The 16,024-nt window shown below is 51.7% G+C and overlaps 5 protein-coding genes across 5 annotated transcripts; 2 read left to right on the forward strand and 3 right to left on the reverse strand.

Annotated features, from left to right (window-relative positions):
* The first annotated feature begins 481 nt into the window (after positions 1-481).
* On the forward strand, positions 482-4,778 carry BKA78DRAFT_339488 (uncharacterized protein). The gene is made up of 11 exons (XM_066890285.1): positions 482-1,116; positions 1,170-1,383; positions 1,425-1,541; positions 1,598-1,678; positions 1,725-1,820; positions 1,867-2,040; positions 2,092-2,116; positions 2,173-2,802; positions 2,863-3,084; positions 3,151-3,222; positions 3,281-4,778. Exons 1-11 carry the CDS (start codon positions 712-714, stop codon positions 4,623-4,625), a joined length of 3,381 nt encoding a protein of 1,126 aa, XP_066748757.1. The 5' UTR covers positions 482-711; the 3' UTR covers positions 4,626-4,778.
* BKA78DRAFT_301184 (WSC domain-containing protein) lies at positions 4,779-5,986 on the reverse strand. Its single transcript, XM_066887332.1, has one exon. It carries the CDS (start codon positions 5,840-5,842, stop codon positions 4,793-4,795), a length of 1,050 nt encoding a protein of 349 aa, XP_066748758.1. The 5' UTR covers positions 5,843-5,986; the 3' UTR covers positions 4,779-4,792.
* A 3,889-nt stretch (positions 5,987-9,875) lies between these two features.
* Positions 9,876-12,297, forward strand: BKA78DRAFT_301187 (uncharacterized protein). The gene is made up of 3 exons (XM_066887333.1): positions 9,876-10,453; positions 10,545-11,438; positions 11,501-12,297. The coding sequence occupies exons 1-3, from the start codon at positions 10,038-10,040 to the stop codon at positions 12,264-12,266; spliced, it is 2,076 nt and encodes a 691-aa protein (XP_066748759.1). The 5' UTR covers positions 9,876-10,037; the 3' UTR covers positions 12,267-12,297.
* A 961-nt stretch (positions 12,298-13,258) lies between these two features.
* Positions 13,259-14,122, reverse strand: BKA78DRAFT_290828 (uncharacterized protein; the record flags this gene model as incomplete). The annotated part of the gene is made up of 1 exon (XM_066885803.1): positions 13,259-14,122. One exon carries the CDS (start codon positions 14,120-14,122, stop codon positions 13,259-13,261), a length of 864 nt encoding a protein of 287 aa, XP_066748760.1.
* Positions 14,123-14,830: 708 nt separating this feature from the next.
* Positions 14,831-15,464, reverse strand: BKA78DRAFT_348239 (uncharacterized protein; the record flags this gene model as incomplete). The annotated part of the gene is made up of 2 exons (XM_066890599.1): positions 14,831-15,129; positions 15,242-15,464. 2 exons carry the CDS (start codon positions 15,462-15,464, stop codon positions 14,831-14,833), a joined length of 522 nt encoding a protein of 173 aa, XP_066748761.1.
* Positions 15,465-16,024: the final 560 nt, after the last annotated feature.

Raw genomic sequence — 16,024 nt, forward strand, 5'->3', positions numbered from 1 at the left:
CTCAACTTTGGAGTCGAATTTGCACGAAGCCTTTACTTGTAGCCTGAACCGCTGTCGTTTGAGTCGCCTGCGAGATCAATGGATGCAAGTCCTCTTCATCCGTCATGTCAACATTGGGGCCGGGTACTCGAATGCCCTCTGTATTCATGTTCTCGGGCTTAGTCGTTTGGCGAGTCGATTCCACAAGCCCAAACTTTATCTCAGAGGGCAGTCGACAGAATCCTGTTGCCTTCGCTTCGCTCCAGGACGTTACATCAGTGCGTCTAGCACCTTCCTCCCATTCGTCGGATGTGATGCGGTGCTTGAATCAAAAAGCTGAAGAGACAAGAAGATCAGCGTGCAAGTACTTTGTTGCGAACGTCAGCATCGCTTCAGGCTGCACCATTGCGTGATGTCGTGCACGTCGCTTACAACAAGGCTGTCGAGGACAATGCTTCGCCAAAGATTGCCTGACGCACCACGACATTCTGTGCGATTTCATGGTTACTCCACGCCTGCACTGAACCTTATGTGTGCTACACAGCTTGGTCAGATCCAGCCTCAGGCGGAAACAAAGCCAGTCTTAAAAGCTTGCAGCCTTGTCCCCACTCTCGCAGCTTCACAGCCTCTCCAGTCACGCAGCTTTTCAGCCTTGCGGTCCTGCGCAATAGAAATTCAAGATCCAGTACAAATTCTGGCTCATGTCCCTTCAGAACTTGTCCAAATTGAAGAATGACAAAGCCAAAGAGGGTCTATGGTGTTAAGCCAGTTACTCAGCACAACTCAGGAGGACTTACTCAAGAACCTGGTCAATGGAATCCCCGCCCAGCAAAATGTCTTTGGGACGAGGCCATTTTCAAACTCCGCGAAGAAGATCAGCAGATGTTCAATTGCGGCAATGACTCGCAGATCGAAATTCTGAGAAAAATCTTGGCTCATGTCGACAGCTGCCGCGACCAATGCCTACACAAACGGTGGAAGATCAAAGGCTCTGGCGGACGAGAGATTTTCATCAGGGACGTTTGCGCAAAGCTGGCATCTCATCTCCAGTCTTATCTACACGTCATCGACATCGCAGTGCAATACGATCCTGTCCACGCAGCACTTCCTTGGGCTGGCATCCGGTTCTTGTTTCAAGTGAGTTTGAATCTAAGTATAAGTTTTTTGGAAACAGCTGATTTCTTAAATAGATTGCTCTCAACAGCACTGATACGTTTGAGGCTATGATAGAAGGCTTAGAAAAGGCTTCAGATGTAATCACTCGCTGTACAATCATGGAGATGCTCTATCTTCCCGCCACATCGGAAGCCCAGGAGTCGTTTCGCAGCCAACTTCGAAAGCTTTACGGAGCGGTAATCAACTACCTTTGTAAAGCGAGGCAATACTTTGCTACTGGCTCTTTTGGTGAGTTGATTGAAGTGTGCTTGCACGTCATTGCTGATTAGTAACAGAACGATTTCTCTCTGATACGACGTGCAGGGAGGAGTTCAAGAATGCTCGGGTAGCCATTGATGAAGAAGACCTGAAATTGAAATACCACAGAGAATTGATTGATGCTGAAAGTAAGTTTCTCCCCGCTCTCTCCGCGGGGTCAAGGACGACTAGCTAAGTTCTTCAGGGATGAAGACGAATGTGGTGTTTTCTGAATCTACAAATAGCACAGTCTCGTCATTAGCTGTAAAGCTTGCTGATCTTCAATGTATGGTTCCCACTCAGTTAGCCGAGCTCTTCTGAACTTCAAATAGCAGTTCAAGTGTCCCTTAAACAAAAGCTGGAGGATCTGGAATCTCCTTTCACGAGGATTGATAGACAGGTTGACAGACTCCACACTGCCCTTGAAGGTTTGTTTATATTGCATGATATTTCATCTACCACTAATACCTTCAGCGTCGGAGAGGTCTCTCCTTTTGAAGTGGTTGTCCGAAATTCACGTTGTTCGGCACCATGAATCTGTGCTTTCGGGGGTATTGCCACAATCTGGGGAGTGGCTTCTCAACAATTACGAGTTCAAAACTTGGAAGGAGTCAAGCTCATCAAGCTTCTTCTGGTTACATGGCTGGCGTAAGCTTCACCACAATATTCGCAAAACACACTATTAATTCGAATACACAGAGGGTTGTGGGAAGAGCCACTTGATGTGAGATCCACATACCTACCCATTTTGAGGTTGTTCGATTGACTCTTTTGCTGTAGAGCGATTGCTGTTGAAAATTTGAAGCGACAAGGAATCCCACTCGCTCGTCCTCCGCCATTGGCCTACTTTTATTGCTCTCGAGATACTGCAGAGCCCCAGCGATCCAATTGTGAAGAAATCCTTCGCGCAATCTTAAAGCAGCTATCTGTTTCTCGAGACGATGGCGAAATAAAAGATGTCATCGCAAAAAGATACAAAAGCAAGCTCAAAGACTCAAGAGATGCCGGGGTTGAACTGTCTCCTCTTACCGCCAGCGAATGTGTGGCAGTCATCATCGAGCTGACCGCCACCTCTCCGACAACTATCGTCATTGATGCTCTGGACGAGTGCGACCTTCAACAGCGGGATTCATTGATGCTGGCTTTAGAGGACATCGTGTCGAAGTCCCAAGGAGTCGTCAAGATCCTGTTGGGTAGCCGGAAGGACGATGATATAACACTTAGGTTGAGACAGGAGCCAGGAATCAACGTCACTTCGAAGCAGAACGGAGAGGACCTTGGCAGATTCATCCGAGTCAAAGTCGAGGAGTTTATCGAGAATTGGGGTCGAAAGACTGAGAGGAACCCGCATGAGATGAAGGCGCTGGAGGATGATATTGTCACTGCCCTAGATAATGGAGCGCATGGCATGTAAGTGGTGGTGTCATATGCACGAGTGAAAGTTTTCGAAGTTGCTGAAACTGGGCTTAGGTTCTTATGGGTCACTCTGCAGCTCGAAGCTATCCAAAACACCGATCGAATCAAACTTGATCAGGATGTTCGATCTGCACTGAGTCACCTGCCTCAATCTTTGACCGCATCATATGATGCAATTCATTCTCGGATCATTGCATTGGAAGAAACATCCAGAAAAGTTGCCGTAGCAGCCTTCCAATGGCTTCTCTGCACACAAAGGACTCTGACTAGCCGAGAGTTTGTCGCAGCTGTGTCGAGAAGTGTATGAGGGACTGTTCGAATTTCACCGTCCGACATTTGCAGCTGCTGCTGTAATCTTGTTGTCTTGGATACGGAATCGGACACATTTCGCTTCGCACATCTATCAGTGAGAGAGTAAGTCTCCTCGCAATCATTTGTGTCCGTCGCAATGACTCACGTGACTGTCCGCCAGATATCTTGAATCATGTCCAGAGTATGGCGCAGATCGAGTGCACTCAGTTGTGACTACAAGATGCCTCGGCGTCTATTTGTGGGGAAATTGCTCTACAGATCCCTTGATCGACTACGCAACCAATTACTGGACGGCCCACTATGAGTTTGCTCGTTCAAGCAGCCAGGAAAGCGAATTGGAGCCCTTGTTGCTCCAATTCTTTACCGAAGAGGAGCATTTCGAGGACTGGCAAGACCTTTTGAGGACCAACCTTCAAGAGCCAATGACGTGCTGGAGTCTGGACTTTTACCAGAGGCTCAACTCAGTTTTGAGCTCACCTCCATCACCTTTGTTTGCCGCCTGTTCCTTCGGGTTTCTCGAGGTGCTCAAGCACTTGGTGTTCCATGGTCTGCAGCCAAGTTGGGAGTCTGTCAATGTACACGGAGCCTGCGGACTCTACCTCGCCGCACGCGCCGGCCATATCGATGTGGTCCAATATTTGCTCAATCACAACTGCAACATCGATGCTCAAGGTGGTAGATATGGCACAGCTCTCAATGCTGCTGCATATTCTGGACACACTGAAATCGTCAGACTTTTGATGGGTCAAGGTGCAACGACGGCTTGCAGAGACGGCCAATACGATGATCCGATGCAGGCTGCCTTGGCTGGCGGCCACAAAAGCGTAGCGCAGATACTCATCGAATGCGGCTTCACCTTCTCGTCGCAATTGAACTTTGATGATGCTCTGCAGCTCGCAAGTTTCAATGGTCACATTGATATTGTAGAGCAACTTCTGGACGGCAAAGCAGGCGACTATTCGCCAGCAGAAAGGCACGTCCCGTTACAGGTTGCGCTACATGGCCGGAAGGAAAAACTGTCAGAAAGACTGCTGCAAGCATGTCAAGATATCAACAAAGAGCATGGATATTTTGGCAACGCCCTACAAGCCGCCATTGCCGGAGGAAAGTTGTGCCTCGTGCAGCTCGTCCTTGAGAAAGGTGGAAACCCGAATCTAAGGGGTCGCTTTGGGTACCCCCTTCGTGCTGCTGCAATCAGGGGTCAGGATGAGATTGTCAAACTTCTCCTTGACCATGGCGCTTCCCTGGACGCTGGAGACGAGAAGTTGGGGGACGCGCTCCAAGCCGCAGCATCTAAGGGCCATGTGTCCACTATGTCGATTCTCATAGACCACGGTGCCAACATTGAAGACTCGGGCGGTCCTTTCGACAATCCTTTGGAAGCTGCTTTACGTGGGGGACACACGCAAGCTGCGATGCTCCTGCGGGAAAATATGAAACCACCACAAGTCGGGCGCATTTTTCTCGATGCCTCTTACGGAATGAACTCGGGATACTGGAAATAGGAGTCTACTTTTCCCAACTTACGCAAGGGCCGAAAATGAATTTGGGTCAAATCATGAGACGGGCGATCGACATCAGACCTTTGGCCTCGAGGATATATTCTTTGAAAAAGTTGATTACAGATCTTAGCTTGAAGTTTTCACATGACTGCGACGAATATGTCGACCTCTTATGCCATCTTTGTAGCATTCATCGTCGTCGTACCATTATTGATGTAAACAAGCACCCTATTCGCTCCACCACAAGCCTCTGTCGAATTACCCGAGCAAGGGTAATTGCATCCCGCAGCGAGCGGATCACTGCTCTTCCCATCGCTGCTTGTCGCAATGAGACTGCTCGACGGCATTCCACTAGCGCCAAAACACTCGTGGTAGTACTCCGCTCCGCAGACTGAGTACCCACTTGCAGCACAGGCATCCAAACATTTGGCCACGCTTGCACTGGAAGCATCGATGCCGATCGGGTTTGGCAGCGTCCTAGCGCCATTGACTCCATCGACGTAACAAGCGGCAAGGTTCCATGTGCCGTAGCTTTGTCTTGCGAAGAATGATGGCTGCCAGAGCGTGTCTTTGGTCACCGAGAGCCTGTAGCCACTTCCACACTTTTGAGAGTTGTCTCCAGAGCAGGACATGGAGCAGTCGGACGACGATGTGTTCGTTGTGGGTTGGTAATTGCCGCACCAGCATTCTGCCGAGTACTGAGTCCCGGCGTACTGGTATCCCGCAGCGCGACACGCAGATGCGCAGAGAGCGGGGGTGTTTGAACTGTTGGCGTACGCTTGGCTCGGTAGGGGATGAGGGTTCCCGTTATCGATGAAGCAGCCCTGCGAAACGACACCCGAGGGGAGGGCAGCCGGAGTGGAGGATACAGTGGGCGCACTGGTCGAGGAAATGATGGCTGATGAAGCTGACGGCAATGAACTCGAGTTTGCCGCAGGGGTCACCACCAGAGTAGCAGATGAGGAAGCCGATGACGAGGAGACGCTCGAGCTACCAGTGAGAAGTCTTGCGCCCCAAATTCCAGAGTTGGCTACTGCCGCACCCACACTGCCCTTCATGTAGCAGGGACCGCCGTTGAAGGAGACGTCCACGCAGCCGCTGGTCGAAGCGCATTGGTTGATACATAGGCCAAAGTCGTAGGGGTACGTCGGAGCTCCCAAGTCACCACCAGCATGGTCAATTCCGCATTCAATGATGAAGGTCTTGTTGTCCGCAGCCATGTAAGTTGAGCCATCGCCGGATGGGCATGAGATGAGCGAAGACGATGGCGTAGCAGACGCGGTAGACAGGGCCGACGTTGCAGACTGGCCGGCGGAAGTGGAAATGGAGGACGCAGTGCTGGTGACTGAAGAAACATATGTGCCGTTCCGGGCAATGAGACGAGCCCCGAGGACATTGTTGTTGGTCGAAGCGGCACCGGCCGAATTTTTCAGATAACAAGCACCATAGACGTAAGACACATCCACACATCCGGAGGCAGCGTCACAAGCGGCGATGCAGCCCTCAAATGAGGCCGTGCTAGTTGAGCCCATGTCTCCGGCGAAGTGATCTGTGTAACACTCAATGATGTACCCACTCCCCGCGGTGGTGTTGTAGACCCTGCCATCGGCCGAGGGACAAGAGAGACCTATCGCGAGGGAAGTGGCGGCACTCCCACTGGACGAAGTAGCGGTTGCTGAGCAGTTGGTGGATGATGGCGAAGGCGCTGATGGAAGAGCGTAGAGGTTGAGATATCCATTGCCGCCGCAGTATTCGGTGTTGTTCCCGGCGCATTGCATGTTGCAATTTCCGGACGTAGAAACACTACTCGAACAGCCCACAGTATTTGCGCAGTAGCACTAGGAAGTATTAGTATCCAGTCTCAAGCTTACAGGAATTGACTTACCTCTTGGCTATATTCGACTCCAAAATATTTGTAGCCAGCGCAGAAAGAAGCGCAATTCTCCACTGTCATGCTGGACACGGAAGTGCCTTTTGCCGAGAGGCCTCTGTTCGCTGGAATATCAGAGTAGCATCCGATAAGGCTGAAGTCACCTGCAGTCTTGGGAGAAGCCGGGGTAATGGCCTGAACCATGGGGCCATTGGAGAACAGAGACATCCGGTTTGCGCTGCCACAAATTTGCTGAGCGTTACCTGGACAAGCAATCATGCAACCGCGGTCGGTGGTGTTGAAGGCACTATATCCAATCGTGTTTCCACACCAACAGTCTACTCCGTTCTCAAGTCCTGCGATTTTGTATCCCTGGGAAGAGCAAGCGGCGGTACAGGTCTCGATGGAGTTGTTGTTCACAGATGAAACTCTGACTGACAGCGTCGACGGAATCTGATCCGTCCAGCATCCTTGATAAGTCATGCCATTGTAGCTGCCAGCATTGGGAAGTAAAACAGTCGAATTCTGCGTCGGATCAGGGTTCGGATCATCGCCAGCCTGTCGTCTTGGGTAACCAAAATCATAAGCCTTTGAACCAGTGCCGTTGAAGTTGTCGAGAAACAGGCGAGCCTGTCCAGCGGGGGAAGCAAACATGCATCCGGAATCGTGGCCACAGTTGATGTAGTCAATGGTATTAAGCTTCTGGGGCTGCGGGAAACGCGCGATGAAGTTGAAGAATCGTTCATCTCTTTGTGCTCCGGTCGTTCCTGGGGCGCAATTGCTGGCATCGTCGCCAAAATCTTGAATGCCGCGTGCATAGGCGAGGTTCTTTTTGCGGTAGTTTGCCAACACTCCCGCGCGATCGATTCCGCTGCTGGTGTTGACAAGCGCGACGTTGTAAAGCGTGGGATAGGCGTTGAAACCATCCCGCCAGTCATCGTAAACGGTACAGGAAGAAAAATCCAGCGGGCGATCGGTGCTCATCCAACCCCACGAATTCGGGTTTCCAATCCAGTAAACTACGGGGGTTGTGGTCGACACAGTACTAACTTCAGCATGTCGCTGATTCATTTGGGCTCCCAGGGAGTGACCGGCCACGATAATCTGGCAATGATTAATGACGACTCCTGGAGACTACGGGAAAACAAACCTGTGCCATGTTTGGGAACAGAGTCTTGTTGTCGTAGTACTGGATGATCTGGTCGATTACCGCGTAGGAGGAGACGGTTGGGACTGAGGTGGGGTATTGGTTGTAGATTCCGCTGGCCCACTGCGAGCCTTTCCACACCAGAGCAAGACTCGTGGAGCTGCCGCTCCATGGGTAATACCCAGTGCTTTTGTCGTCGCCATTTGCAAAGTATGGGGCGATAATGCTAACTGTATCTTGACTGATTCCCGGCACCGTTAGTGAGTTCAGGGCGACAAGCCTGCAAGATGTTAGCCCACTGCCACGAAAGCTCTTTATGATGCTCACATTTGCGAAATGTATGTTTGCGGGTCCCTGTTCAAACCGTGAATTACAATCACCGCACGTCTCAACTTCTTTGGATCGGGTCTTCCATTGTTGGCAGCGTTGAGGGAAGCGTAATTGATCAGAGTCGTGTTCTTATTGTTGGGTGACTTGATGTTGAAAAAGGTGACTTCGGTTCCTGGCACACCTGGTAGAGTGCTTGAAAAATTTGAGCCAACATATTGCTGAGCGTTGCTGAAAGAAACAAGACTGGAAAGAGCTTGTGCGCTCAGAAGCGCGCTAAACCAAGAGCAATGCATGTTGGAAAGAACGTGTCGAGCGAGTGACTGGAACTACAGCTAGGAGAGAAGTCCCGGAGCATTCTTTAAAGATCACTATTTCGACAATCTCAACGCGTCATTCTTCACTTACGGGTACCAATGTGGCAAAGGGTAACCGCGGTAGTCTTTCCGGTAGTTGGCTCACAAAGCCACAAACACCCATCGCTTTGGGACACTTTGCAGGTTCAAAGACATCTCGCAGGCCTAGAGGAGCCGAAGGTGGTTGATTTGGGCGCCAAGCGGATTCCACTTCTGGCAAAGTAGGTCAAGTATAGCTCCCTGGCTTCATAAATGGGCGAAAAATGCGCGGCAATTGAGCGGGAGGCGAGCTGAAGGTACCATACGTGGAAATTAAAATCACTGAAAGCTTATCGTTGGAGACTGCCTTGACAAGTATGGTGTTGTGGTAGGCTAGCGACACGCCAAACCCCTCCATGTCATTTCATGCTGGTCCACCAGGTCCAGTTGTCGGACACTCCGATAGATTCTTGACTAGCGCGTAGCCACTTCTCGCCAATGCTGGCATTGGTCGTTCTGCAAAGCCAGGAATCTTGTAGACCATGTCCAACTCGACACGCAACGTGGAAGCCCTTGACAGCACGGTCCATTTATCTTGAACCCTTTTCGACAATCCGGTAGTTCTGCTGCTCCTACGTTCTGGTATATTCCGAGTCCGCAGGCCTTCGGCGCCGGCATTTTGCATTCGTCGTGTCGCTGAAAACAATCATGCGGATGGGAGAGATCGAAAGCGGGTTCGGTTCTTTGACAAGTCGATTTGGCGGCGATTGAAATCGGATATTCACGACGGGTTGGTCTCGAGACTGCTCTCGGGAAGCAATGAAAAGCGGTGCCTCCATGGCGGTGTCGACGCAAACATAGTGGTGGAACAGGTCAGCTCTCGCAATCGCCTTCTAGGGTTGGAGCTGTCCGAGTGCAAATTGGTCAGCTCAACGGCTGCCTTCATTCGAGGCCACTTGGGATCGGAGGCAAGTCCTGACCCATCTTTCTCGTTGTAGGCCACGGTGGTCGAAGAGCAGACAGTGAGTTTCGATGCTGCGCGTCTGCGACGCGTTCAACGCGCCTCGGGCGGCACCACGGGGCAACTGGCCCTGATCACCGCATCATTCTACTTCTTGTTCCAGAGTCCCCCTTGTCTCAGTGACGATTCGCGGTCGTGCTGGGCGAGTGGTGATGGCTGAGGGAGTGGAGTTGTGGTACCAGGTTACGGCGCGGGAGCGGCTGGCGCTCGCTGGGCCGCCTGATCCCTGGTCGAGACCCCCTGCCCAAATCGGAAGACGCTACCTGACTCGCGTTCGTCGCCTCATCCACGAACCAAACCTCGACGACGTCTCTCTGCAACGCAACTCGAATCTCTTACATTCATGGCATCTACGACATGCTTCTCTTATTCTTTGGCTGTAGGGTAATGCTGGAAAGCCGACGAAGAATAGGTACTTTGACGACATGAGGCAATCATTCATCACCAGTCCACAAGTATGCGAGTTGCTGACCACCGCGCTGATCGCTCAGCAGAAGTAACGCTGCATACTGTACGACCTGGATGGAGGCTGGCCGGAGGCTCAGATGGGGGCGCAAAGCATAGCCTCGCTCTCTGCATATCTCTATCAACGTTCCTCCCTCCATAGCCTTGCCATCGCACCTGCTTTCTGACGCTCCAAAATCTCGTCAATTTCTCTGCCCCGCTCCATGCCCAATTACCCAACGGCGACAAGAGGTCCGATTCATCATCAAAGATGGCAGAGCTCCTCGGCATAATCACAGGCTGCATCACGTTGGTCGACGCGACAACCAAAACCTGCATGGTGGCTCGAATGTACATACACTCCAACCGAGCCGTGGCCGAAGAACTCACTGGCTTGCTTGGAAAATTTGCATCCTACAAAGGCCTGGTTGAGATTATCCGACAGCAAGTGGAACTCGACAAAGATGACACTGATCGACTCTCTGCGATTGCCTGGGTCAGCCAGCCATTGGAGTGGAGCCGACGTGCGATTGAGGGTTTGGATGTCAGACTCGCCAGTCTACCGAAGAACGAAAAATTGGGGAGAATCTTCTTCGGAAAGGTAATTGACAAACAAACTGGAGCTCATTTGAAGGCTTTTGATGAGACTCTTCCGTTGCTTCAACTTGCTCTTCAATACGACCAAAGGTCTGTTCTCAACATTTCTCACTCAACACCAAATTGCTTCATCCATGCTCTCCAAAACGACTACTTTGGCTTACCAACTTTCTCGTACTAGAGTTATTGGCGCCAATACTCTCGAGCATGCTAAACGGATCCGCAGAGATCTTTCTGACATAAAAGACTTGGCACTTGAACAACGAGATAAACAAGATGCAGACGAAAAAGCAAGGGCGACGGAACAATTGAAAGATTGGTTGACTACAATCGATCCGACTTTGACTCACCACTCGTCTTACCACGAGAATGCACGCGGATCAGGCAGATGGTTCCTGGACTCCGCCTTTCGGGCCTGGATTGAAGAAGAGCCTTCTTCAAGAAAGAATATTCTATGGCTTTGTGGTAGGTCCGGCATGGGAAAGACGACCCTTCTGTCATTGGCGATCAAATATCTCAAAAACGGAATCGGACTGCAGCATGGAGACACTGTTGCTTACTTCTACTGCTCTTCCTCTGCAAAAGACTCCCAAAGCGCAGAAGCGATGTTGAGGTCTTATATTCGTCAGCTTTGCGATCAAATCCTAGGGGCCGAGGAAATCGTCAGGCCGCTTTATCAGGATTTCATCTCTACGCCTGTTCACGAGAGAAAGCAGCCATCTCTCTCAACTTTACAGGACACATTCAAAAGGATATGCGCACTTGCTGGCAAAGTTGTGCTGTTCTTGGATGCTATCAACGAAGGCGACAGCAAACCCCTAATGGACGTCATCTCGTGGTGCATATCTCAGGTCCCAAATTGCCAAATGATGGTCTCGAGCACAGAGGCCTTGGACCCCTCTAGGGCATTGAAAGATCCTACAGTTGTGTTAGTGCAGATGGATCAAGCGAGTGTTGATGAAGACATTTCGCGCTACGCATCAGACAAGCTTGCCCGCGAAGATGTTTTCCGCCACGTTTCCGAGGTTCTGAGGGAGAGCATTCAAAGAAAACTTGAACTGGAGGCCAAAGGATCGTCAGTCTCTCGCGCCCTGTAGTCGATCTGCCTCAGAATCAGGCCAGCTAATGTGTTTTTAGATTTCGCTGGGCTCAATGTCAAATCCAGTCATTAAACACTGCAAAGTCGATGCGAGAAGTGAAAAACGCTTTAGCGTCCATGTCGCCAACACTCGAAGATCATTACCTTCGAACCCTTAAAAGTGTCCCCAAAGAATATGCATCGTACGTCCGCGCTGCTCTTTTTTGGCTTCGGTTCTCTTGGAGACCAATGAAGATAGAAGAACTGGATGAAGCCATGACACTGGATACATCATCGACGGAGAATGATGAGCGACTATTCCCTGGGGTAGCCGAAAGCGTTGTGAGAGCCTGCGGCAGTCTCATCAGCTACAATGCCCAGTCCCGAAGCGTTCAATTGGCCCATGACTCGGTCAAGACGTTCCTCCTTTCGAAGCAGCCAGCGGGCAGTGGAGTTGACGAATACTTTCAAGATCAAGACATGGACATCAGCTTTTTGAGCTGTGTCGCGCTTGACTACATCAGTTTGCCTTGTTTCAGTTTGGATGAATCCCTTTCACCTACGGAAGCTTCAGAAAAATGGCAAGACAAGCCACTTTTTGCGTACGTGAGTGTGGGATTGGAAGTACTCCTTCGTTGGAATGAGAGTGAGTACGAAGAGAGAATTTTCACTGGTTTCAGTTCACCTCAGTTCAAGAGGAATTCCCACGCTTGTGCTCAAGCTCGGGTCTATGAACGTTTGCCAGATATTACAGCAGAATTCAGTCGCCACAAATTCTTGGATGGTGAGTCCTCTCTGCAACAGAATGATTTGCGTTGCCGCTAATCTTCGCAGCCCTTATCCATATTTTTGTACGTAGAGAGTATACTTATATTAAGAGAACAATGGTACGCGACTTCGTTTTTAACTCCGAGGTTCAGCGAGCTTTGGATCTAAGAAAAGCCGATTGATTCAAAGAGTAGTGTAGAAGAGAACATGGGCATCTTTGACACTTATCACTCTTCCACTAAAATGGAATCCAAGAGGTGGAAACCTTTTACGGACACAAGGTATATTGAGAGAACACTTCATCCATATGGAACTATCGGACTTGAAACACACCATTACTAGTAGTCACAACATGCTTGTCAACTCCAATTATAGGTTTGAGAAAAGGGAAGCAATAAAATCAAAATCCACCTTCATATCCGGCCAGTTTTCAAAATCCACGCTCAGGCTTCAAGATCCACCTCTCAGCCAAAATTACTAAGGAGAAGCGGTGCCACAGGGAGTCTCTGTGTGCCTGTTACTTCTTATGCTACTTCTATAGGACCTAAATATACCAAGGAAAGCACATTAGCTAAATGGGACTAGATCTAAGTGTTCACACGTCAGGGAAAGTGGTTCCTGAGGGACGGGAGCATCCTGAAAAATTGCAAAATCCAAAGGTGGATTTGGATTTTGTCCCTTAGTTGTGTCTTCAAGGCGTTATCAGCACTCATCATTCTAACAAAATATAGATTTGGAATGTCATCAAAATTCATCGAAAGTTTGTGATCTATTTGATTCTGAAGCTTATCTTCCGGATGAAAGCCGCTCGCCGCTTCACTTACCTGACTGCAACACTTTGAAGTCGGAAAGTAAATGAAGTCCCAGTTCCCTCACCTGCCGGCCAAAGCAAGAAATCCAAAAACTCCATACTCCCAGCCCAATGCCTTAGTCTGTCCAGTCCGCTGATGAATATGCCACTCCACCACTGAAACCCCCTGAAACCCCCTATCATCCACACTTTCCCAAGCACTCACTCAAGCCCACCCCACCCCACACCCCCCATCCCCTCAATACTCAACCTCCTCCCCCTCACATCCACCATCACCCTCCTCATCCTCATCGAGCACAACCGGGGTCCTCTTCTTCTCCCTAACCACCGCCGCCTCAAAGAGTCCCTTCTCCGCAACGCGGAAAAACATGGCGTGGATCCACTCGGCATCCTTGGCCCTCTTCTCCTCCATCTTCGCCACCTCGGCGTCCGCCGCCTTGCGCTCGCGGCACAGCGCCTCGTACCGCGTCATGACGTCCCAGCGCCTGCGCTCCAGGTCCAGCGCCGCCAGCTCCGAGGGCGTGCGCTTGTGTGTGTGGTGAGCAGGCCTAGCGGCGGGGCTGTTGTCGGCGTTGCCGGTGCTAGTGCCGCCACCGTAGGGAGAGTTGGGAGTAGGGGAAGGGCTGGAGTGGGCGGCGGTGGCGGACGCGGCACGCGCTTTCTCGAAGATGGTCGACATGCGCTGGCGCAACTTGGCGACGTCGTCGAAGGCGCGCGTCATATTCTTGCGGCTGGCGGCGAGGCGGCGCGCCGAGGCGAGGATGTCGGCGTTTTCCTGCTCGATGCGCAGGAGGATGCTGTCGTACTCGGCGAGGATGGCGTTGGCTTCGGCCGCGAGGTCAGGCTTGGCCTTTTTGATCTTGCCCGTGCCGGAATGCGTCTTGGGTGGCGTGATGGCGGCGGGCTGAGGCATGGTGATGCTGTCGGCGCTGCCATTGTTGGTGTTGATGGTGACTGGAGCAGGATTGCCGGTCGTGGACGGATCACAGATCGCAGGGGGATTGAAGATCGCGGTCCAAGCAGTGAATCCACGTTCAGAAGCGCAAGCGTTGGAAGATGGGGCGTCCATTGCGATCTGGGGTGGACTGGATTGCTCAGACATTGTTTGCCTGATAGGAGTGTAATTGAGCTTAGATCGTGTCAGACTGATTGCGTGAGAGAGAAAAAAGGAGGTTGAGAGAGGATGAGGAGGTGGATTGAAGCCGAAGTTTACAGCTGTATAAATAGTGACAGGTGAGTGATTGGGAGTCACTGGGCTACGGGGATGCACGTGAAGCGCGTCCGACGCAGCCTCTTGGTTGGCTCAGGGGTATCGCGTCGACACGTGCGCCTTTAGGCAATGGAACCTGCATGTGGAAGCCGCGATGGTGTGCGACATGGCCCAACTGTTGACATGTGCCCTTCAATATGCGATAATGATGTTAGGTTTCAGGGGCCGTGGCGTGGAATACAATTTCACGGGTTCATGTATTGACTGAGATTTTTGCGCGGTCAGGGGGTGCCCGACAACCGGAAAGGGGGTCGAAAGGATATGGAGCAGGTCTCTTCATTGAATTCAGGGGCAAAAGATTTCGTTCGGCAGGAAACTGCTCACTGGACACCGTCAACTAGACGTCGTGTCAAACACCATTGCAGTCGGACAATGAAGGAGCAGCAGTCTTTCATCATGACATACATGGACCAGCTACAGCACACCGCAAAACTCACCATCGACTCAAAAAGAACCCGCAAACAAAGCCCAAATGGATATCTCAACACGCAAACAAACCCACGCGCATTCTACCCCAATCAAACTCCCACTCTCATCCATCTACTTCCTCCCAAACCAGCCCTTCCCCTTGCCCTTCCCCATATCCTTGACTCCAGCCGCAGGAAACTCCGCCGCAGGAACCTCCGCTGCACCAGCCGCCTCCCCCTGACCCGGGACGTACTCAGCATCCTCGTCCTTGCCGCCGCGCTCGGCGCGATTGAGGCCCTCTTTAGAAACGATGTCGCCGACGGGGCGGGCGAGGCCTTCCTGGCCGAGCTGGTTGGCGGCCACGGCGTGCACGTCGTCTTGCAGGGCGTCGACGTCGTCGTTGCCGCTGACTTTGGTTTTGGAGAGTTGGTCTGGTGGGGTGTTAGAGGTGTGGCGGCTAGCGAAGGGGGGCGATAAGGGGCTTGGGGAGATGGAGAAGATGGAGATGGGAGTTGGGGTGGGGATGAAGGGATTGGAACGGACCTTTGGTCGCATAGCTCGCCTTGTTATCCTTGGTAAACAGCTTGAGGTACCAATCCTCCAGCCACGGGACCCACCGCTCGTACTGCTCGTTGTACTTGCGCTTGGTCCACTCCATGACGCCGACGACGAGCTGCTTGAACTGCTGGATGGCCGTCTGGTATTTCGGCTGCTGCTCGTTGGGCTCCGAAGAGTCTGGCACGCGGGGCGGCAGCGTCAGCGACATTTTCTCAAGATCGGTGATGGCGTGTCGCGGTTTGTTGATGGAAGATGGGGAGGTTTTGTTGCTGCTGCTGGCGCTGGCGCTGGCGCTGGGGGAGGAGAGGGGAGGACTGGAGACGAGGAGAAAGGCAGGGAAGGGGTGAAGATAGGACATTTGATTCACGGCTGGCTGGCTATGTAGATGGCTGTTGCCAGCTAGCTACCAGCGGTGGAGAAACGGCGGGCGCCGACTGACTGACTGACTGGCAGACTCACCGTGTGCTTGCGCGCAACGACAAGATTGGACCAACGCGAGTGAAGGAATATAAACACGCGAGTGTGCCTGGCAGGATACGCGTGATGCTCTGTCTGAGTGCGGGTGGACGTTGCGAGGTGGAGCGTGGGTAGCGTTGATAAACGACGACGGCAAGGTCGGGGTGGCCTGCTAACAAAATAGTCGTGATCCATCCAGGGTCTAGTCACATCATAAGCGCACGCGGTGTGCGCGACGTCGAAATCCTGGCTGGGAAGACGCTTGATGAGGCAGATGATGCGCTGCATGGGTTGACGTCATGTGGCCGTTTG

Source organism: Phyllosticta capitalensis (assembly GCF_038381095.1).
Source record: "Phyllosticta capitalensis strain CBS 128856 chromosome Unknown BKA78scaffold_1, whole genome shotgun sequence".
Lineage (NCBI taxonomy): Eukaryota > Fungi > Ascomycota > Dothideomycetes > Botryosphaeriales > Phyllostictaceae > Phyllosticta > Phyllosticta capitalensis.

Coding starts and splice junctions, on each gene's coding strand:
- BKA78DRAFT_339488 (XM_066890285.1), top strand. CDS start 712: ATGACAAAGCCAAAGAGGGTCTATGGTGTTAAGCCAGTTACTCAGCAC. Junction 1,542..1,597: donor AGAATTGATTGATGCTGAAA/GTAAGTTTCTCC, acceptor TAAGTTCTTCAG/GGATGAAGACGAATGTGGTG. Junction 3,223..3,280: donor GCACATCTATCAGTGAGAGA/GTAAGTCTCCTC, acceptor ACTGTCCGCCAG/ATATCTTGAATCATGTCCAG.
- BKA78DRAFT_301184 (XM_066887332.1), bottom strand. CDS start 5,842: ATGGCTGCGGACAACAAGACCTTCATCATTGAATGCGGAATTGACCAT.
- BKA78DRAFT_301187 (XM_066887333.1), top strand. CDS start 10,038: ATGGCAGAGCTCCTCGGCATAATCACAGGCTGCATCACGTTGGTCGAC. Junction 10,454..10,544: donor GCTCTTCAATACGACCAAAG/GTCTGTTCTCAA, acceptor TTCTCGTACTAG/AGTTATTGGCGCCAATACTC. Junction 11,439..11,500: donor GAACTGGAGGCCAAAGGATC/GTCAGTCTCTCG, acceptor ATGTGTTTTTAG/ATTTCGCTGGGCTCAATGTC.